Source organism: Dermacentor andersoni, chromosome 5 (genome assembly GCF_023375885.2).
Source record: "Dermacentor andersoni chromosome 5, qqDerAnde1_hic_scaffold, whole genome shotgun sequence".
Taxonomy (NCBI): domain Eukaryota; kingdom Metazoa; phylum Arthropoda; class Arachnida; order Ixodida; family Ixodidae; genus Dermacentor; species Dermacentor andersoni.
Window position 1 is genome coordinate 65,100,267 of NC_092818.1, and position 20,546 is coordinate 65,120,812.

At 45.1% G+C, this 20,546-nt stretch overlaps 1 protein-coding gene across 9 annotated transcripts in view; it reads left to right on the forward strand.

Annotated features, from left to right (window-relative positions):
• Nucleotides 1-20,546, forward strand: part of LOC126531958 (uncharacterized) — a 206,992-nt gene that overhangs the window by 108,111 nt on the left and 78,335 nt on the right. For all 9 annotated transcript variants that reach the window (XM_072288186.1, XM_072288187.1, XM_072288191.1 and 6 more), the window contains 3 exons: nt 5,700-5,798; nt 10,247-10,387; nt 18,638-18,893. In XM_072288186.1, coding sequence (XP_072144287.1) covers nt 5,700-5,798; nt 10,247-10,387; nt 18,638-18,893 — 496 coding nt within the window. The remainder of the gene's footprint in view (nt 1-5,699; nt 5,799-10,246; nt 10,388-18,637; nt 18,894-20,546) is intronic.

Below are 20,546 nucleotides of genomic sequence, written 5' to 3' on the forward strand. Positions count from 1 at the left end.
TCCTACAAGGATAGGCTACAATCCTTATTCCTTACAATCCTACTAGCCTGTCCTTATTTACGCAAATGTCAAGCAGCTGCAACTGGTTGGTCAAACTCCCAGGGTACGACAGCGATATATAGGTGAGCCAGTTTGCAAAATCTGTGCCTTCATGCCGTCAGTTAGGTGCCCATAATATGAATCAAACAAAAGCAGAGAGTCTGCTTTTGTTCTCTTTCGGTGAGAGAGAGCACTTGCAGAGCATACTACACATCTCGATTACTTGTTACCAAAGTTACTAATAGCTAGTAAGATGTAATGTGATTAGCCTCCTGGAAATTTGCAGTGCTGTGTTTTTTACACAAAATTAGTAAGCATAAAAGTTTGTGTTAAATATTCTGATACTCAGTATATGATTTGATATTCAATTCGAAATCTACTATTCATTATTTACACTTCTCAAAAATAAAGCATGAAAGCTTCTGCCATCCTCGACTGCGCTTCCAGGGTGTCTACCAACCGGGAATTCTTAGGGATTTTGAGTAGTCTGGAAAAACTCAGGGAAAACTCAGGGAATTTGTGCTTCTATGAGGGAAAATTGGCTGTAAATTTATTGAAAGGGAACCCAAAGTCACGGTAATACTGGCCCGAGTAACATAGAGGAATCGTGACGACGGGTCTTTGACGCCGCGTCGTCTGCTGGAGGAGTTGCCAGTGTGCAGTCAACGAGCAACTTTCCGGATGCCAGATAATATGGACGGCTTCATGGCACCAGTACGTGCCCCATAGGGTCAATGTAGAAGAACGCTGAAATTTCGAACGCAAGAACCCTTCGCCGTACGATTTTCCGGACTTTATGCCGTGACCGCAGGTCCGAAACGGCATTAATAAAAGTCACAATTGCCGCCATTTTGATAAACTCGCTGCCTCGAACCGGCACACTCGCACGCAGATCCGCTGGCTGCCGTAGCCACTACCGCAGCATTGCTGGGCCTAGCTTAAGCTTCTTACCGTTTTGTACCGTGTTTTTCATTGAAAGAATTCGTCGCTGTCAGCTATCGACACCGCTTTGTGGTCATCGCGACTGGCTTCGAAGTTCAGAAAGCATGACGCGTTGCATAATACCGGTTCTCGAAAGTTAACTTCACCGCATTACAGCAATGTTCTACTGTGAAGCATAACAAGTGTGGGAGGGGGCAGCTGTGACGGGACACAGTATGTATTCCTTAATTATACACATACACCCGCCATCTTCTATCACAGTACGAGCACCGATATGCCTAATAAGTACTGGCAGGCCTTCAGAACCTTTTCGGGCATGCCTGTGGTGATTTGAACCCTTAAGGGCTGTAAAAGACATGCATTCATTTTTTTTTCTGGACGTTTTGTCAACCCCTTAGGGAATCCGAAAAATCAGACGCTGACTGCACAATTGTCTAAGAGGACGCTTCAAATAGTCCATGTGGCGAATGCGCAGCCTAAGGAGAACAAGAAGACAAAGGACCTGCGCATTGAGAAATGAACGGGGAAGGAAGCACGCCGTTGATTTTTTGAGAGCTTGCACTCAAAAAGCAGTGTTGGCTGACACGGAGATGCAGGTGTCCTTCATCCAAGTTTAAAAAAAAAAAAAGAACTCTTTAAAGGGTGTTGTGCACGGGTTGAGTATGTCAAGACAGTCGAGGTTGACTTACCAGCTGTTGTGAGAGAATCTCACTTCTGATAAAGTTCGGGCCTCATACCAGTTAGCTTGCTATTACTTGATAGAAATAGCTCATATTCGAAAATATTCTGTGTGCATCTTTTTTTATTCGTAGTTGAGAATGTCAGTTAGCAATGGGGGGGGGGGGGGGGGGGGGTTACTATTTCCTTTTGAAGATATTTTATTCGCTGTGCATTTTACTAACCCCTCCCTTCTGTTTTCTTTTTGAATAAAATAAACACTACCCCTTACTATTCAGACTGGATTAAGTAGTTTTTTTATTTTTTAGCATGCTTACTAGAGAGTGACACCATTGGGCGACATGAGGTAGGAAGACCGTCTTGACATAAAACAAAGTTCTGTGTCACTCAGGAAATATTGCGAAGGCACTCGGGGAAAACCTGGAAAATTAAGGCAATTTGGAAATGTCAACTCGATAGACACCCTGGCTTCCCTTCTCTTGACACCCATTCTGTGACTAATGGTCTATGGCCTGGCCAGCTCCATTTTTCCCTCTTATTGTCAACTAGAATATCAGCTATTCCCGTTTGCTCTTTTATCCACTCCGCTCTGTTCCTGTTGCCTAACATTACACCTAACTTTTTTCATTCACACACGTTGCGCAGTCCTTGACCTGTCCTCAAGCTTCTTTGTCAACCTCCACCCATATGTTAGCACCAGTAGAATGCATTGATTTTACGCCTTTCTTTTCAGTGCTAGTGGGAAGCTCCTAGTCAGGATGTGGCAAGCCTGCCACGTGCACTCCATCCCATTTTTATTCTTCTGTAAGTTTCCTTATGATCAAGGTCCCCTGTTAGTAGTTAACGTAGAAAAACCTACCCCTGCACAGGATATAGAGACTGACTGGCCATCATGAATTCTTGTTCCCTTGCTAGGCTATTGAGCATTAGCTTTGTCTTCTGCATATTAATCTGCAACCCTACTCTTACACCTTCTCGGTTAAGGTCCTCAATCCTTTGTTGAAATTCATACTCTGTTTTGCTGAACAGGACAATGTCATCTGTAAACTGAAGGTTGTCGAGATATTCACCCCTTGATCCTCACTTCTAAGCCTTCCCAATCTAATAGCTTGAATATTTCTAAGCATGCAGTGAATAGCATAGAAAAAAATTTGCCTCCTTGCCTGACCCCTTTCTCAATAGGTAATTTTCTACCTTTCTTGTGGAGGACCAAGGTAGGTGTAGAATCTTTGTAGATATGTTTCCCAAGAAATTCACGTATGCTTGCTGTACTTGATTTTGCAATGCCTTTTCATAATGAAAGCCGTATGGAGGGGTTGATCGTACTCTGCAGATTTCTCGATTACCTGATGGCTGACATGGAAGTGAGCCATTGTAGAATGTCCCTTCCTGAAGCCAGCATCTTCTCTTGATTGATTTAAGTCGTGTTGTCCCTATTCTATTGAAGATTATCTTGTTGAATATTTTATACAATACTGAAAGCAAGCTAATGGGCCTACAATTGAATTCTTTGATGTCTCCCTTTTTATGGATTAGTATAATGTCCCTTCTTATGCATTGGTGTAGTGTTGGCATTCTTCATTGTGTATTTCTTAAAAGCATGCAACACGCTTCGAACGGCATTATGCCATGTGCACCAATAGACAAAGCGGTAAAGATGCATATCACATATCTATAGATGCAATGTGCAATGACCCACGAATAGTTTCGCTGGTACTGGAATAGGAAGCAGAGTTCGTGCCATACTTTTTACGTGACACAGGTAGCCGAGTACTGTAGGGAAGCTGCAGTTGTGGGCGCTTGCCCTCTCGGTTGCGCTTGCCTCGCGCCTCTTGTTTACATGGGACCTAGTGGTCCTTGGAAATCACATCATACGATCGCAGTTTGGCATAGTACTGAACATTGGTGTCAAAGTATAGTAGTGTATTCCGGGAATGTATTAACAGGTAAAAAAAAAAAGCCTAACTGTGTTGGGTCATTTTCTGTGTTCTTGAGCATTGGCACGGAGAAATCATATGAAACAGTATCAACGAGGCTCTACTGTATTTACCTCTGGACAGGCGGTGTGGCACTTTTATACGGGTGACAGCCACAGTTCATTGCTTGCACTCGTGACTGAAATGTGGTACATAGCATCACACAAAGGTGCACATGTGGTGTCATCTGACGTAGCCTTTTGTTTACAAGTTCTAATATGCAAAGTGCATTTATTCTCTAGAGAGCGTTTACATAAAAACAACTCCACTGCGTCCACTTTGCAATATGTGAAGTAAGACTTTCATGGCAAGCACTACTTGCACAGTGTCCGCAGCGCATTGCCTGCTCAGTATGAAACTGAGTATAGAGGGCATTATGGTGATGCCCAGGAAGCTCTTGTTGGAAAGCTTACAGCCACAGCCTCTGAGCAAGACAAAGAAAGGTAAGTACAGCTGAGGGCTGTGTTCAAATGCTCATCATAGGTGGCTAAATAGACAACTTGCAGACAGCGGCCATCTCAAGTCTCGTTCCACTTCTGATGAAGATGGCAAAAGGGACAGCTTCGGAAAAAACAAATCGGACTTCAAAAATGATGCAGGCTAATTTGCTGTCCAAACAAGGTGCTGGTTGTGCAGAATGCTTTTAAACTCAACAGGAAGGTTATCTGCTCACAGGAAAGCATTGCCATGCTTTCTCGTGTGCTTAAAGGGCCCCTCACCAGGTCTGGCCATATTGAGCCGACAAGCGCAGAGTATACAGTGCGCAATAACGATCGTGTCTGAAAGTATTACATCGCTACGTGCCGTGGAAAGATCTGAAATTTAAAATTGAATGCCGTTTTTCCTTCTCCTCGAAGCCACCGCGCTCCAAGCTGGAGGATGACGTACACGTACTAGTGCACCTATGTACACGTGTTCATGCTTTGACGTCACTGGTGGTGACACATGACTTCGAGAATTATTCAAGCCAACATCTGTTATTTGTGTAGTATGTTGCTATAATTAACGAATTAAAGCTTAGAGAAATGATAAAACACACAAACCGAATGTCTGCATGTTTTTGTTTTGCTTCGCACTGCAGCAAGAGAGATGTACTTCTGTTTCGTCTTGTTGTTCCCACATCGTGCAGCCGCACACTGTCATTTTCTGCCATGTGCCAGTGCAGGATGATGCTCTGTGATCCACTTGTGTCTTCCTCACTATTCGTGTAGCACAGACTTATACCGCTAGTCAGGTGTCCTCATGCACAGCACGCAAAATCGTGTGCTGCGCGAAATGAGACAATCTCAACAGGTCACACGCGATGCCGTCAGTGGAAGTGCGCTGCGCCACAAGAAAAGCGAGGAGGAGAAAACAAAAATGAAGACGGGGCCCGTGACGTATGCTTCACACGATTCATGAGGTCCGTTACGGGAGAACGCAGGGAAGGAATTTCGCTTGCGGAGGCTAGACGGGACAAGTGGAAAGGGCGTCTATGTTTGCGGTGATGCTCGTCTCCTGAAATCATGAGTTCATGACACTGAAATATTTCTATCTCTGCTATTAATGAGCCGATTTGAAAAATTTTTGTGGCAGAGCGCTCCCTCGAGGATACGTAACAACTTCCAGCATATAACCAAAATTTACTATGGGGCCTAGTGAGGGGCCCTTTAATGTAAGTGACATTGTGTTTTTAATAGGTTCGCATACACAGTTAAAATACAGCGATATGTTCTTTTTCGTAGGTTTTTCTTGCAGACACAAGGTGACGTAACATCATGAAGACAGCTTCTGGACAGTTCCAAATATGGTTCATTCCTAAGGCTCGAAGCTGTCATCTTAGCTGTCAACGTAGATTGTCTAGAATGCTGGTCAGAATTGGAACACACCGAAGGGAACACATCACATGTCTCTCTTCACTGCTTGCACATTCTGGGTGCTCTTGTCCACTGTGGAGCATAATCCGCAAGCATTGTTGATACTTGCACATGTCAACACAAAAATTGTCAGCGGCATTTTGTAGCCAGCTGCCAGGACCACACAGGCATGAAAAAGTCACTTTTTTTTTTTCTTCCTTTCTTACAGTTCGGAATATAAGGAAAGAATCAAGAGGCTGGCCGAGTACAAGAATGCTGTTGAAGAGCATGGTGACTGGAAGACTTTCTGCCTAAGGCAGAAAGAGATGTAAGTTTTTGGATTTTGAAAGAAACAGTAAAGGTGGTGCGCTGAACCATTTTTTATCTAAGTCGAGAAATTCATTTGAAGTTAAATTAGAAATGATTTCAGAAATACCTTGCCGCAAAATGTTCTTCAATGCGTTCAGCAGAAGCAGAATTATTGGCAATCAAACACACCGTTCGTTGTGCTTCCGCTCCTTCTCCAATTATTTGCACTGCGAAGGCTACAGCAGAGCAGGCTGTGCCCACATCGCTCCACCTACTGAACATCACCGTGACATGCATTCCAATTTTGATTTTTGATTTTCGTGTAGACACCACTATTCCCGATTTTTGCAACTATGACACGCCAAACGTGGTTATCCTCGGCGAGCTGCGTTGCCCTCAGTCAGTGGACTCGTTGCTGCACCCCGCAGCAGCTGCAGTATCTACCCTACACACGAGACAGCAGCTACGTCCAACTGCAGCATTTGCTTCATGCACAACAGGGGTAGTTGCACCAGCTTGACCGACGGATAGTAGCCACTTCTGACTTGCGCATTTTGAAGCTCATTGCGATGCGAAGTGTGCCAAGGCGTCTAACCAGGAGCAACCAGGAGTGGGCATTTGCTGGCAAGCGTGCACGTGGACTGACCTTAAGTTTTGCATGGTTTGAGGCTAGTTGAGCGTTCAGAATTACTCGAAATAAGCAAAACCCAACGACTAAACCACCAATAAGCAGGGCGGCTTCTGCCAAAACTGAGCAGACGCTTCTTCCAGAAGTATGTAATTATTATTGAAATTTGAAAGCAGGTTCTTGTTTTCTTCGGTCTGTTTATTAAATTGTGCCAACAGATATACGCAGTATCAGTAGGAAGAAGCACATTGATCCATATACCCTTTTTATTTATGTTAGCTATTGGCCAATTTCCAGATGCGTATGGGGAATCCGCTATATTACGGAATAAAGCTTCCAGAAAAGAGTGAGGAGCTTGCTTCTGTTGAAAAGAGAGCGTTTGTGCGAAATGCGACTTTGCACTCTGCTTGCGAGATTCATGCGCCGCGCATAACTGCAAAATTTGGCTGAGATGTTCACAGCAGCGTATGCTATCCACAGACTGTGCTTTTTACCAAGCCCGAGGAGTGGTTCAGGGCCCCTTTAAAGTGGAGTATGAAATTAGTTCAGTAGACTGATCAAGCATTCTTTTGAAATTGCATTTTCGCTAATTTTGCAGGTAGAGGTTGCACAAGGCCTGTACATCACTGGGACGTCACGAATCTGAGTATTTTGTATTTGGGCTGGTGTGTATTTGGTGCTATGAAAGTTGTCTAAGCTTTCTAACCTTAGTCTTTGGCACCTTTAGAAAACTGCAAGTTATCTTTACCAGTAGAAAAATACTAAGTGGGTGCAGACGATCTAAATCCGTGACGTGATGGCGAGCTGCATATTTCCATTTTGTCAAGGTTGCAGACATGCAAGCGATACACCATGTTTTCCTGATCCTTGTGCACATGCTTGAGTTGCAAGGAAAAACAGTGTCGCACTTCTAGGCACTGCGGAGAAGGGATGCGTTTTGCTCCATTTGTTCCTAGCCGAGCTGTACTATGCGGCCGAAGATAAATGCTCCGCACTGACCTGGCCCTCTATTCATGGTTTTGTGACGTAGCAGTCGTAGCAGCACTGTGCTCATGATTGGGAGGTCCGTTGCCAAATTGCACCTGGCAGGTGTTTCTTTAATTTTGCCCCCCCCCCCCTCCTTTAATCTGCATTACCGTATTTACATGATTGTAAGTTGACTTCTTTTTTAAATTTTGAAAATATAAAGTGTGGGGGGGGGGGGGGGGGGGGGTATCGACTTACAATCGAAAGCAAAACATGGCACCGCAAGAAAAGGGAGACCAACGGGATATCAGGGGAGCTACAACGTAGTTACAATTGTATGTTTGTTCTATGGTCCTACTCGCAGCTTCCCACTATCCCACGCGTTTGTTCACTTTTTCGAAGGGTTTTTCAACATTCTTTAGAGTTGTACAGCACACACAGCACTCTTTGGGGGTGTCGATAGTTCATGGAAGTGCCGCTGTTCCATTTGCGGCGGCACCCTCAGAACAGCGGTGCTTGTGGGGAGTATTGAAAGTTCTTGGGAAGAGCAGACACCGCTCGCGTGTTTCTCTTTCCCTGTAGCTCTTTAGTTTCATGTGTTCGATTTGACTGCCGGCTACGTGCTACTTCCATGTTTCCTCTGTAGTCATGATTGCTCTGAGTCTACAAAACATTCGGCGCTCGTTCACAGCAGCATTCAAGAGGGCTGCCATCCTTAACTCTTTGAGGGTAAATGACGTAAATACACGGCACCACGAACAAGTCCCAAAATAGTCGATGCCATATATTTACGACGCGTCGTCTGTACGTTTAAAAAGCGCGCCAATTTCCTAACTTTTTCTTTTCTGTCATGTGCTGCCACTATGTGGGAATACAGGGAATTTTATTCGCGCACCTCCCTCTCTTTGTTTTCGTTTCACGGTTTCTTTTAGAGCTAGTTCGCTTCCACGCCTCTATATACTTCCGCTGGCGCATTGGTGCGCGCACGGGCAGGCGACGGTTCAGGTTTTGTTCCGCAGGCGGTGTCAGTTTCTTGCGCTTGCAAAACTGATGGCTAACTCTTTACTAATCGCTCAAAGGGCGACTGCCTCTTTCTCACTCGTTCAGTGCTCACAGGGGTGCGCATAGGAAGGATCCCGCCGTGCATACGTTTCCGTTGCTTTTCTTTTTTTGACACTGGTTGGCGATAAGATTAAGATTAGCGGAAGTTTGTCACACTTTTTGCTTTTTTGATGGGCACACAACCACACAGTTTTCTTGAGTGCGCGCGCCTGCGCAGTTCGATTACGCTATGGATGTACATATTAGTGCAAGAGCAGGAACATTTGAGTCTTGCGAAATATTCTCGTGTGTGCATATTTAAGGCCTTGAACTATGTGTATAAAAATGCATCAAATTTATAATCCTTATAAGCTTATTTCCTTTTTTATTGTTATTATTCATGAATGAAGAGTACATATATACCAACGCAAAATATTTTTTTCTCTCTTTACGGTCACCCTAGAAAAATTGCAGTAAATTTTTTTCGATATAAGTCCCTAAGAAGAATTGGAATCTGCAATAAAAGAAATCGATCCCTGGGTGGTCGCATATGGCAAAAAAAATCGACCCTCAGAGGGTTAACGCTGAAGAAACAAATAACTGCGCAGCGGGCTGCAGGTTTGATATCTCTTAATGGGTGGTGCGATAGTGGCGACTGCAGCGAACCAAACTTTTCACCTGTGACGGCAAGCGAAAAGGTTTCCATGGGCCAAAGTCTGGATGCTTTCCAGAGCTGGAAGCCAAGCTTGAGGCATATGACGCTGAAATGCGTGATCAGTCCCTGCAACTGACATGCGACATGGTCATGAGACAAGCCTGGATGTTCGCCTTTTAAGGACCTGCTCCGCCTTGAGTACAAGTTGCTGGCGGCAGAAGACTGCGAACTTATATCAACTGGACATGTCAAAAGAGCCTCCCTGACGGCAGTGACTATGGCAGCACTAGTGAGGACGATTGCACAAGGGAGGACGAGTAGTCCGGTAGCCATGCCAGCTACTAATAAATTTTCGTTATGGAATGCCCCCACGGGTATGCTGTTCTTTTTTTTTTTTTTTTTTCCTGGCATGCGATATGGGGGGAAGGGGAGGTGTTGACTTACTTGCAACCGGGTAAATATGGTATTGTATCATTTGCCTCTTTGACTTCTACAGCAGTAGTTCATTACCTATGCTTCACTGCCAGGCCCGACACGGAGGGCTCCAGTCAAGGGGAGTGAAGCAACTCGGCGCAAAGTGCAGGACGAGCGGTTAGCTCGATGCCTCTTTAGTGGCCACAGACCAATGAATAATGACACATTGTTACTGCGAATTTGTTGTAGGCTTCGCCACGACGGACAATGTGTCGGCTGCTGTGATCCTGTTTGGGCGGAAGTTAAGTGCCGGTCTTTGCGTAGAACACACTGCCATCAGCTAGGGACAAACGGTGCAAATTGCGTACTCCTCCATAGTACCTAGGTGCAGTCCCCAGATTTCTCTTTCGCTACATGTGCTTGCACACAAGCATTGGGCAAAGGTGACACACCTCTCGTCTGTCTGCACCCTTCACAAAACGGAAATACTCCAGCAAGCTGCGGTGGGATTGCAAAGGCGGCGTTGCCTTTCTGTAACTTTTGCCTCTCTTCTGGCTTAAGACACCTGCTGTCGTGGTAATGCTGGCTTTTTTGGCATTGTAGAGGTTCAGTTTATTAGTACATCCAAACTTAGTTTATTTTGTTAAGGTGATCTAGTTAGCCATGTTCTTTTTCACGGTGCAGCTACTGTTCCATACGAATAAAGATGCGCGTGCAAGAACTGTGTACAATAGACAAAGTGGGCCTTTGCTCTCGTATCCAGGATCCCAGAGCTTGACCCCGATGCTCCTTTCTACATTCCTGAGGGACTGAGGAACAACGAGGCCGCCCTAGAGGCAGTCCTTCAACATCACGGCAGCATTTATGGAGCGGACAGCGCTGATGTGAACGAGACCATCTACCAGTGAGCACATATCTCTTCACTGCATGCCATTTGGGATTTTCAGCAAAGGCACTCGATGTAATCTTAGAAACTAGCTCTTTGCACAGTGCTAGTGCAAGAGGCATGGCCATAGCAGTCTTGTCGATGCAAAAATGTGTGCTTGTCAGTCTTTTTGTTTTGTGTTTGGCAGTATATAGTGTAAAACAATCTCACCAAGACGGACGCAGATGGAGCAACATGCACAGCAGGATGGGTACCAACTAACAGATGAAGCTTATTACAAAAAAAAAGGCACATATATAGCATTTTCATGCACTCGTACACAATAGGAAAAGAGCACACATGCGTACGATGCCAAGTGTCGTCATCGATTCTCTAGGAATACTATTTCTTTTTCCAGCAGGGCGAGGACGGCACACTAAAGTAGTAAAATACCTTCGAAACAGTTGTCAGAGTGAAACCAAATATCTGTTGTGTAGCACACGTTGCGATTATTCTTCGTCCATGGTCATGTCTGTCTAATGAAACGGCAAAACTGGCATGAATGGCACTTTTGTGTTACAGTAAAAGCTCATTAATTCGAAATCGCTTAATTCGAACCGCCGGTTAATTCGAACTGATGCCCGGGTCCCTGCAAAGCCCTATGTATATCAATGGGCCGGAACGCCCGATAATTCGAACGTACCGGTACTCACGTCGGTTAATTCGAACTAGGAGCCGGCAGCCGACATTGCTTCTCGTAAATAGAAGTCGTCTTGTAACGAGTACAATGCATTGAAATTTTTTTTTTAATATGCACAGCGACGAGAATAAATAAGCCAGCGCGCATTTTTGCACGCACGAGGCGAGCCGCCAATTTCCTTGCTGGAGCCTCCCGCATTGTTGTTGTTGCGACTGAGGGAAGGATGAAAAGGAAAGTGCACGGGCCTGCCGATTGGCTCAGGCCGAGCCATCACCGCTGCCGCGTGCAGATAGAGGAGACTCTGTACAGGCGCCACCTCCTAGAACGGGTTCTTGTATGCATGGAAAGCGGGAAGCCGTATGATGTCAACCTGCTCGGAGCTTGCCACATGCTGGCAACATCGTGGAACACCGTCAAGGCAGACACTATCGCTAACTGTTTCCGCAAGTGTGGCTTCAGTGAAACCACAGAAGCCTGCTGCACAGCCGACTTTGATGTTCAAGTGGATCAAGATGATGGCTCCATCGTGCTGGACCCTGCCTACGCTGTTTTATCGGAGGGTGTGGACTTCGAGAGCTTTGTCGACGTAGACAACGGCGTGGAGACAACGGGGCCTTTAACTGACGCCAAGATTATCGAGGCTGCGTCCAGTCAGCAGCACGACTCACGCGCGGCGAGCACGCCTGACAGCGACGACGAGTCCGACAAAGAGGACGATCCGTTGCCTCCTCCGAGCGCATGTGAAGCAGCATCGGGACTCGATCTGGCTGCGCGCTATTTCTCCACCGATGAGAATTCGGATGCTGCGCTGGAGATGTTGGGCAAGTTGCAGACATTGCTTCTCGAGTCGCGGCGAAGAAAGCGCAAACAAATGCAAATCACCGATTATTTTTCATGTTGATATGCTTCGATCATTATTCTTTTGTTAATAAACATGTTTTTGAAGCATAAATAGTGTCATATTTCATCATTAAGCCTGACGCTCACGTGGGTACATTTATCATTAGTTCCAGGCGCATAAATTGATTGGATATCTTTATTTCCTTTGGTGTTTGGACTCGCATGATTTTAATACCCGCAATCGCCGACCTCAAAGAGTAGTAGTGCGTATTCCTCGATGACGATCCCAGATATGGCTATTTTGGCTTCGGCCCTAGCAGCCAAATGCAATGGCCATCTTTTTTTTTTTTTGCCGCCCGCTCGTTAATTCAAACTCCGCTTAATTCGAACAATTTTTCAGTCCCCCACGAGTTCGAATTAACGAGCTTTTACTGTATTGCCATTGATGCCATTACACTGTTTGCACGCTACCATTGTATTTATTCGGTAGTGCTGATCTTTAATAGGGGGGTTCGAGTACTGAATAGTAGATCTCAAATTGAATCAAGAAATGAAGCTGAATATTGAAATAAATATCAGAAAGGTTTCTACAAAATTTAATGCTTACAAGTTTTGTGCAAGAAAATATAGTGCTGCCCTTGCTTTGGGCATCTCCTAGCATAGCATAACAAATGTAGCAACCTATAGGTAACTAAGGTACATAGAAATGAAGGTACAGTAGAAAACGTCGTCCATACGTATTAAAAAAAAAAAGAAACTGCCAGGAAAAGCATACTAACCAGGAAAACATATGATCCAAAGTCAAAAAAAATTTGTGTCAACTCTAGTTGGCATCTATGTAATGCAGACCACTAGGCGAATTATTGAAGCATGGGACTCCGACGCGTGCCAAGCGGGCCCAAGATGTGTGTGGTCATTTTTGCGGCTTCGGCAGGCTTACGCTTGCCCTGCTGAAATTCATCCTATGTCAGCAGCTTTTTCGAGCAGAGCATTTTGATGGGAAGTTTTGACGTGCCCACTCATCGCGAATCGTTGCCACAGGAAATGCCAATGCGCGTCGAGCTGGTGGGGACAAGCGAAGCAGAGGCGCACATCGTTTTTGTATTGCGTAGTGTATAAGATGGCGACCAGAAACCTAAACGAAATCGAGATGGTGGGCAGCACGAGAATACGATGCCACCAGAGCAAAACATGACACCCACTTTTGGGTTTGGGTTATTGCGTTTGGGTTATTGCGTATTAAAATCTTCCAACAGTACTACGCTCTGCTCGATGTGAATCAGATAGTTGATGCTTATTGCAGTATGATTGGCCTCAATAGCTGTGAATGCGGTGTGCGGCAACCAGGGAGATTTGCTGGCACAGGGATAGGAAATTGAATGCGTGCTGGCATTTTCACATGGTTGAGTATTGCAGGAAAGTTGCTGCGAGGCGCCTCACGCCTTGTTTACGTGGGATCGAGCCGTCAGAAAACGCATCATATGATTGCAGTTTGGCGATGTACTGAACGTTGGGGCCAAAAAAGCATGCTTTCGGCAATGCATGAACCAGCAAAGATGATACATAACTGTATTGGGTCACTTCTTGTGTTTTCGAATGGGAATGTTGGCTCTCGGAAATCATACATAACAGGATCATATCAGCGAGGTTCTCCAGTATACAGTATAGTCTGTCCTTATTAAAGGGCACACCAAAATAGTGGGCCAGCACTGACAACTCAGTTCTAGTATATGACGATCTGCAAAACAAATTTTAACAATAGAAGTATTGGTGGATGGAATCAAGTGATATTTTTCCTCTGAAACTAAATTAGTGGCGTTCTGTTGTACTGAATACCAATTAGGTTCTGTTCAATAGTGGACCCTTGTTCTGCAGGAGTTTTTTATTGCCACAAAATCCGTATATCCTTCCCCCTTCACCCTCATTCATCCACTGTCCACACAAATGCATGCAACCATCTATGACACTTTTTCACCGGTTTTGTAAATTCTTATAAACTTAAAAAAATAGATCGATGAATATCTACAAACGGCATTGGGAACAAGAGGCCACTGTACAGTGTGTTGCAAATATGGCAGCCACAAACAACTGTCACCATCCTATGCACTTGCTTTCATTTGTGAAGTGGTTTGTCCACTTTCCGAGAGTTGTGTGGCTGCTACGAATAGAGCTGCAGTGAGTCGGCACCAAATGCTAACTGTCGTCGCCGCTGCTTGATGAAGCTGCACTATTAGGCCTACGGGCCTAGGTAGTGTGGCCGTGAAAAAAAATTCACCGCCGACCGATTTGATAATGCGCTGACTGATGTGGTAATAGGCTGCGAGCCGTCAGGGAATTCTTGCTGCTAATATGCTTGTGTGGGTGACTCATCAGCGATCGGTCCCAAGATTGCAATTGCAGGTTAGATTGATGGATCTTGAAGTGGCTGAAGTTGGTCGCCCTGTGTCCAACACTGTCTGCATGCCTATATCAGCGGCTAGCTAATCGGCCCCACCTTTGCACATGCTTTTGCATTTTGTGAAATACGGGCTGCTTTTGTTGCTTTCCCTTCTGTCCACATCGCGTTGTCATTCCTATCGGTCCTGTTGACCTGGAAGAACTTTGTACTGGCAGAAGCAGACCCTGCCGATGCGGCACCGTTCTGCAGGTTGTGGTGTTTGGGCACTGTGGGCAGTCCTCGCATTGGGCCGATGTCAGGGATCGCTCGCAGTGACAGTCTGCTACCATAGTGTGTTTGGCGCAAAAGAAGTGTGAAAATGAAGTTAAATGTTCGCTTGGGTGACATCGAGCATGAGGGGGTCTGCGGCACACACGACATGTGGCCACAGACCAGGTCTCTACACTGAATATACCGAATATTGGAAAATCTAATGGCAGGCTACAAGAAGGGGCCGTACAGTCAAATCTCATTACTGCGAACCCCGTGTTAACGAATTTCTCAAATTTACGAATATTTTAGAAATCCCCACCAGATTGCCTATATTTTCAATGTAAAAATATTTCAGAAATACAAATTTCAATACGGTGCATATTTCAGAATGATGCATGTAGTTTATTTTCCCCTTTATAACCGAGGAACATCAGTATTACGAATTCGGCTAAATGTAACAGCGCCACAACTCTTGCATGAAACAGAAACTGCGAGTGCATCATCAGTATTACGAATTCGGCTAAATGTAACAGCGCCACAACTCTTGCATGAAACAGAAACTGCGAGTGCCAACTGCTTGACCACAAACTTCACCAAGAACTTCTCGTCAAAGGTTTTGGCAATGTTCGTGCAAGATCCAACGATGAATGTAGCTAGCGACGGCGCCAAGAAGAAGCGAAAGCAGTTTTCGCTGCAGGACAAATTGGACGTATTGCAGGAAATCGACGCAGGGAAAAAGCAAATCAACGTGTGTAGATAGCGTGCCATTGCCCCATTGACCGTTGCAATCATTTTGAAAGACTAAGACAAGATCGTCATGCTTCACTGGGAATCGCAACTCGCTCTTAGGAGGAGACATTGCACCAGTCCTCCTGAGAATAAAGCCAGTTGATGTCTAGCGTTCAGTGTGTCTTTTTTCATGTTCCTGTTCATGTGCTTTTTTACGTGCTAGTGCAATGTCCCCTTATACGAATAACCACCAACTAGTCCAGCTTTCTGCCTTAAATCCTACGAGGAAACGGCTGCGACTGCGAAACTTTCAAAATGGGGACCAAGCTGTTCTCACGTGGTTCAAAGATGCCAGACTGCAAAACGTTCTCGTTTCTGGCCCAATGCTCCAAGAAAAAGCCCGCAAATTTGCCGATGCACTTGAAATAACTGGTTTTGACGCCAGTGCAGGTTGGCTTTTTCGTTTCCACCAAAGGAATGGAATAACTTAGCATGTAGTCTCGGGCGAGGAAAAGGCTGCTGACAGAGAAGGCGCGGATTCCTGGCGCAATGATCATTATTTAGAGGTGGCTTAATCATGCTCTGAAGACGATATTTTCAACGTGGATGAGACCACATGTTTTTATCAGCTCCTGCCAGACCAGACGATGCACTTCGAAGGGTAGTAGTGCAAAAGAGAGAAGTCTCGTCTTCGCGTGACAGTCCTGCTCTGCTGCAATGCAACCGGTGCGAAAAAAAACTTAACCGCTCGTCATCGGCAAGTATGCGAAGCCTCGCTACATGAAAAATTTAATGTCGTTACCATATGACTACCGTGTCAACAAACGAGCCTGGATGACCAGAGAACTCTCTTCCGAGCGGCTCATCAAACTCGACGACCAAGTGAGGAGAGATGACTGAAGACGTCTACTGGTTGTCAACAACTGCTTTGCTCGCATTGTGAATGTTCGCTTGATGCACGTTCGCTTGGAGTTTCTGCCGCCAAACAACACGTCCTTGCTGCAACCCCTAGACCACGGCATTGTAAAGATTGTGAAAGCAGAATTTCGTAATTCGTAAAATGCTTTGTGCAGCAGTTGATTATCAACCTCTGCCTAAAGCAGCCGACTGCAATCAATAGTCGTCAGGCAGGGGGAATGCTCACAGGAGATTGGTGGAAATTGAAAGCGTCCAACATTAGCAACTGCTGGCGAAAAGCAGGGTATGTCAAAGCACCTGTGCAGCTTGAAGATGACCTGGAGACCGACAACAACCCAGGAGACCTGTGGACCGAGGTTGATGAACTGCTGCCCGCCGTCTATTCATTCGACGACGACGTGAAGAGCGACAGTGCAGCACTAACGGCAGCGGATTGGACAACCGAAGAGATTGTTAACTGCGTTCGTGACATGACGACTGTGGATCACCGAACACAGAAGATGACATCGTGTAGAACATTGATGTTTTAGTGCACACGAACAAAGTCCGCACTTTCATCGCTCAGTGTAAGGACGTTTACCCGATGAGGTATTGCGCAAAGTGGAAGATGTAGACGCATTCCTAATTGGTAGTGCGTGCTGCATGCGCTAGAAGAAAATCGCTGATTTCTTCAAATAAAGCAGTTTTGAAGTCAGTAAAACATTTTTATTTGAGAGTATGCTTGTCTGCACGCGTCTACTGCCAAGGCACGTCATTTTCGTTCCTAAATTTGTCCACTGGCTTATAACAAGATTTTCATTACGATATTTCAAAATAAACAATTTTTCGGCGGCCCTGCCTAATCCATTATATTGAGATTTGACTCTAGTGTTAGAGCACAGTTCTTAGGTGCCTGTTCCTGGGTTGAGCGTCACCGTCCCTCGGCATAACTGTACAAATGCGCTTGTGACACTCAGCTTGTCGGTGTCTTCCGCAGCTGGCTCCGATGCTGCTCATCATGTCCCCTCTGTGAAAGCGCTGATGGCACTGGCCCACTGCCAGTCAGTAATTGCAGTCTCAAGTTCTTCGCCTCAATATATAGCTAAATTAAAACATGTACAGTCAAATCTCGATATAACTAATTACGCCGGACATCCGGAAGTAATTCATTCTAAATGTTTGTTATAGTGAAAGCCCTCAAATGAACCACTCTGCCCATAAACCCATCAGTTCATAAGTCGTCGCCGTGTGAGCGATCCGCGAAAACGTCGCTGTTGGCTCTCAGCCCATGCTGTTGCTATTTTCCATAGATTCTGCCGCCATGCACCACTGAAGCCCATGAGTGACGTGCGCAAGGCAGACACTGATGCTGAGAAAACTACCGGCAAAATGGAATCTCCATGTCGCTTCCAAAGTGCAATGTTTCTTGTTTGTTTGTTTGTTTTCACACTCCTTGCCTGCAATGGACATCTGAACTACGCCAAAGCACAAGTGCGTGTAAACAACACCATCCGGAAAGTGCGAAATGTGACCATTCTCATCCCCGCGAGTACAGAAGTTACATTTCTTCATGCGCATAGCTATTACGGTTGCAGAAAGAAACGCAAAAGAAGAGACGTGCAGAAACAAGGGTGAAAGAAGGAAGAGATGCCTCCGGTGCTAGGCAATACCTGCCTGCGCAGAGCTAGCACTCGCAAAACCAGATGCGTCGTCGCCTCCGAAATAGATTTTTTTTTAAATTATCTCCTGCATCCAAATGGGAGGAGGCCATCAGAAGCACGGTACTCCGACAGCAAGCCCAGGCTATCCAGAGGGCCCAGGAAAGGGCGGAGCGTCACAGCGTTCTGTCCTCTACGTGGGCGCGGCCAGCGGCTACAATGGGCACCCGTTAGGGGGTCCTGACAGTAGCTCCTCAGGATCAAATAGTTTGTTGCCTTTCTGTCTGTTTGTCTCCTGCATTTTTTCTTTTTAAATTGAGCACCAAAGTTTTCCAAACCCATGTGCCGCGGCGTCCGCTTTCTGCCTTGTCGTCTGCTAGCCTACTGTTTTGGCTGCCGTGAAAGTCGCACGGAAATCTAGGAATCTTCAGATTTTTTCATATTCGTTTCTAGTACTGAGGTGTTCACATGACACAGAAACTGAATAATGATCGATATTCTGAAATGTTCAGTGTTTCGAATCAGTGTTTGTAATCGTTGGGACATTTCTTTATTTGCTTGCATAGTGCTATGAAGCTTCACTTTTGCAATAAATAATGGCCATTTTGTATAAACGAATGCTTGAAATAGTGTTTGCATTGTTTTTTCATAATGGATTTCATTGTGCAAAAGAAATGTTTATTTTTGCCCGGAATCTGCATAATAGCATGGCACTGAAATGCTTGAGGCTGACACCAGCCTTTATACGCCGAATAAGTGGGCATTGAAGGCTGCAGCCCTCATTTCTGACTGGCCTCGGGTTTTCTGAAATGCAGGCTGTTTGAGGACCTAATTGAGAGCAAAGGCCCCATTTCAATTCATGACAAGCTGCTGGCAGAGGAGGTGATGGCCTTTCCCGAGCTTGCCCGGCAGACGGTGACGAAGGCAGGTGGCCTGCAGAGCTTCCTGCTTCGGTCACTGCGCTTCACTTTTGACGGCGACATGGTCTACACCACAGGCATGCGACCCCGGGGTGCCAACTTGTACAAGCCAGATGAGATATCACTCCCCGAGGACGGCTCCGATTATGAGGTCTGAGCGTGTGCTTTGCTTGTGATGTGTCTGAAGGCCCTAGGGAGATTATTGTAGTTAGTGTCACCTTCAGTCTTTCTGATATGCTGTGTAAAAGGGTATTTTAAATGGCATCGGCACGTTACCATTATTCTTTAGCCTTCCATTGTAACACAAACCAGCAATGTGTTTTGATGTTAAATGCACAGAACCTTTAATGCTGTCGCCAAATTTGTGTTCTCTCATTTCGTGCTTGGCCATAACCACTTGGTGCAACATCATACAACCTGGTACATGGGCATTCCTAGGTACCGGAGTTATAAACCTCTAGCGACGTCATGGGCCACCTACTCCTGAGCATAAGGTGCAGCAGCTGGTTCTCATGCACCAAGTCTATGAACACTTGCTTGTATTCAGTTGTTTTGCCTTTTCTTGATTTAATTCGGTGTTCGAGTGGTACTTCTCAGTATTTGCACAATCCTAATCAGCACCATCAATATTTTCCGGATTTGGAATCTGTACTCATAATGTTTAAATTTTGATGAACTCCTCAATTGGAACACGTTTATTTGCATTGGATTGCCCGTCCTGGTGGTCGGTGTCCTTGTCATGCCCACCTTAATAAGTGCGTAATGGTGATACGGAACAGCCACCACAGTGCGGCTGAACTTGAGAGAAGGAAGACGATGAGTTCCCGATTGGGCTATAGGGTCGCCATCTTGGCCACAGTTGGCCTACATGTAAATATATTGTAAATAGCCTTGTGCATCAGCTACACATAGCAATATATATATATATATATATAACTGCAGAGACGGGTACTTAAGTAAATCAAAAATTTTGTTGGCCATGTTTTATTTCAATGAGTGTTCTACTGCCATAACGAAACCGAAAAGAGAAGTCTTGAAATGGCATCGGTTACAGCGAAGCATATAGTTGTCACTCGCCATCTCTAAATAGCTGTTCTGGTAGTAAAAAAGTGCCAAACACTCGACAAGAACTTCAAATGGCAGAGTCTAGATATGTGCTTGTATCTTGTTTTGGCCAGCGTGCAGCTGTTAAGCCAAACGTGCTGACCCAGTGTGATCGCACCAGTTACAGAGTTGTGTATGAACTGCAGTGTGAAGTGCGTGATTGTAATGGAGCACTGACGCAACACATAACAAGCATGGCAAGCTTCCAATAGGCCATCAAAATCTGCAACAGACCCTTTGCTGGCTTGTTAAAATCATTATGCATGTGTTTCTTTCGCATAGACACCAGCAATTATATTTTTCTGCATGTGTAAGCTTAAACAAATAATAATTAGAACCTTCTGAAAGCTACTATTTCTGGGATATATTGGTTGCAGATACAATTTTTTTTTTTCTACAGTCCCAATTGACTAGTATTATACTAGTTTTTTTTACAGTAAGTAAATATTTATTTGCAATACTGCTGCTTTTCATTAGCATAGCAGGTGGGCATACAATGTTCATAAAAGGGCAGAAAGATGTCGCAAAGGGGCAACATACAGTCAAATCAAGTCCACTGAACAAAAATGCAAAAACAAAGACTAAATAATTGGTAATGGACAAATGATTGAACCAACAAACATCGGTTACGGAGTAATTAAGGATAATGCATTTTTATGCGAGTTTGTTTTGGCACTGTACGCTTGCATTTGCAGGAGAC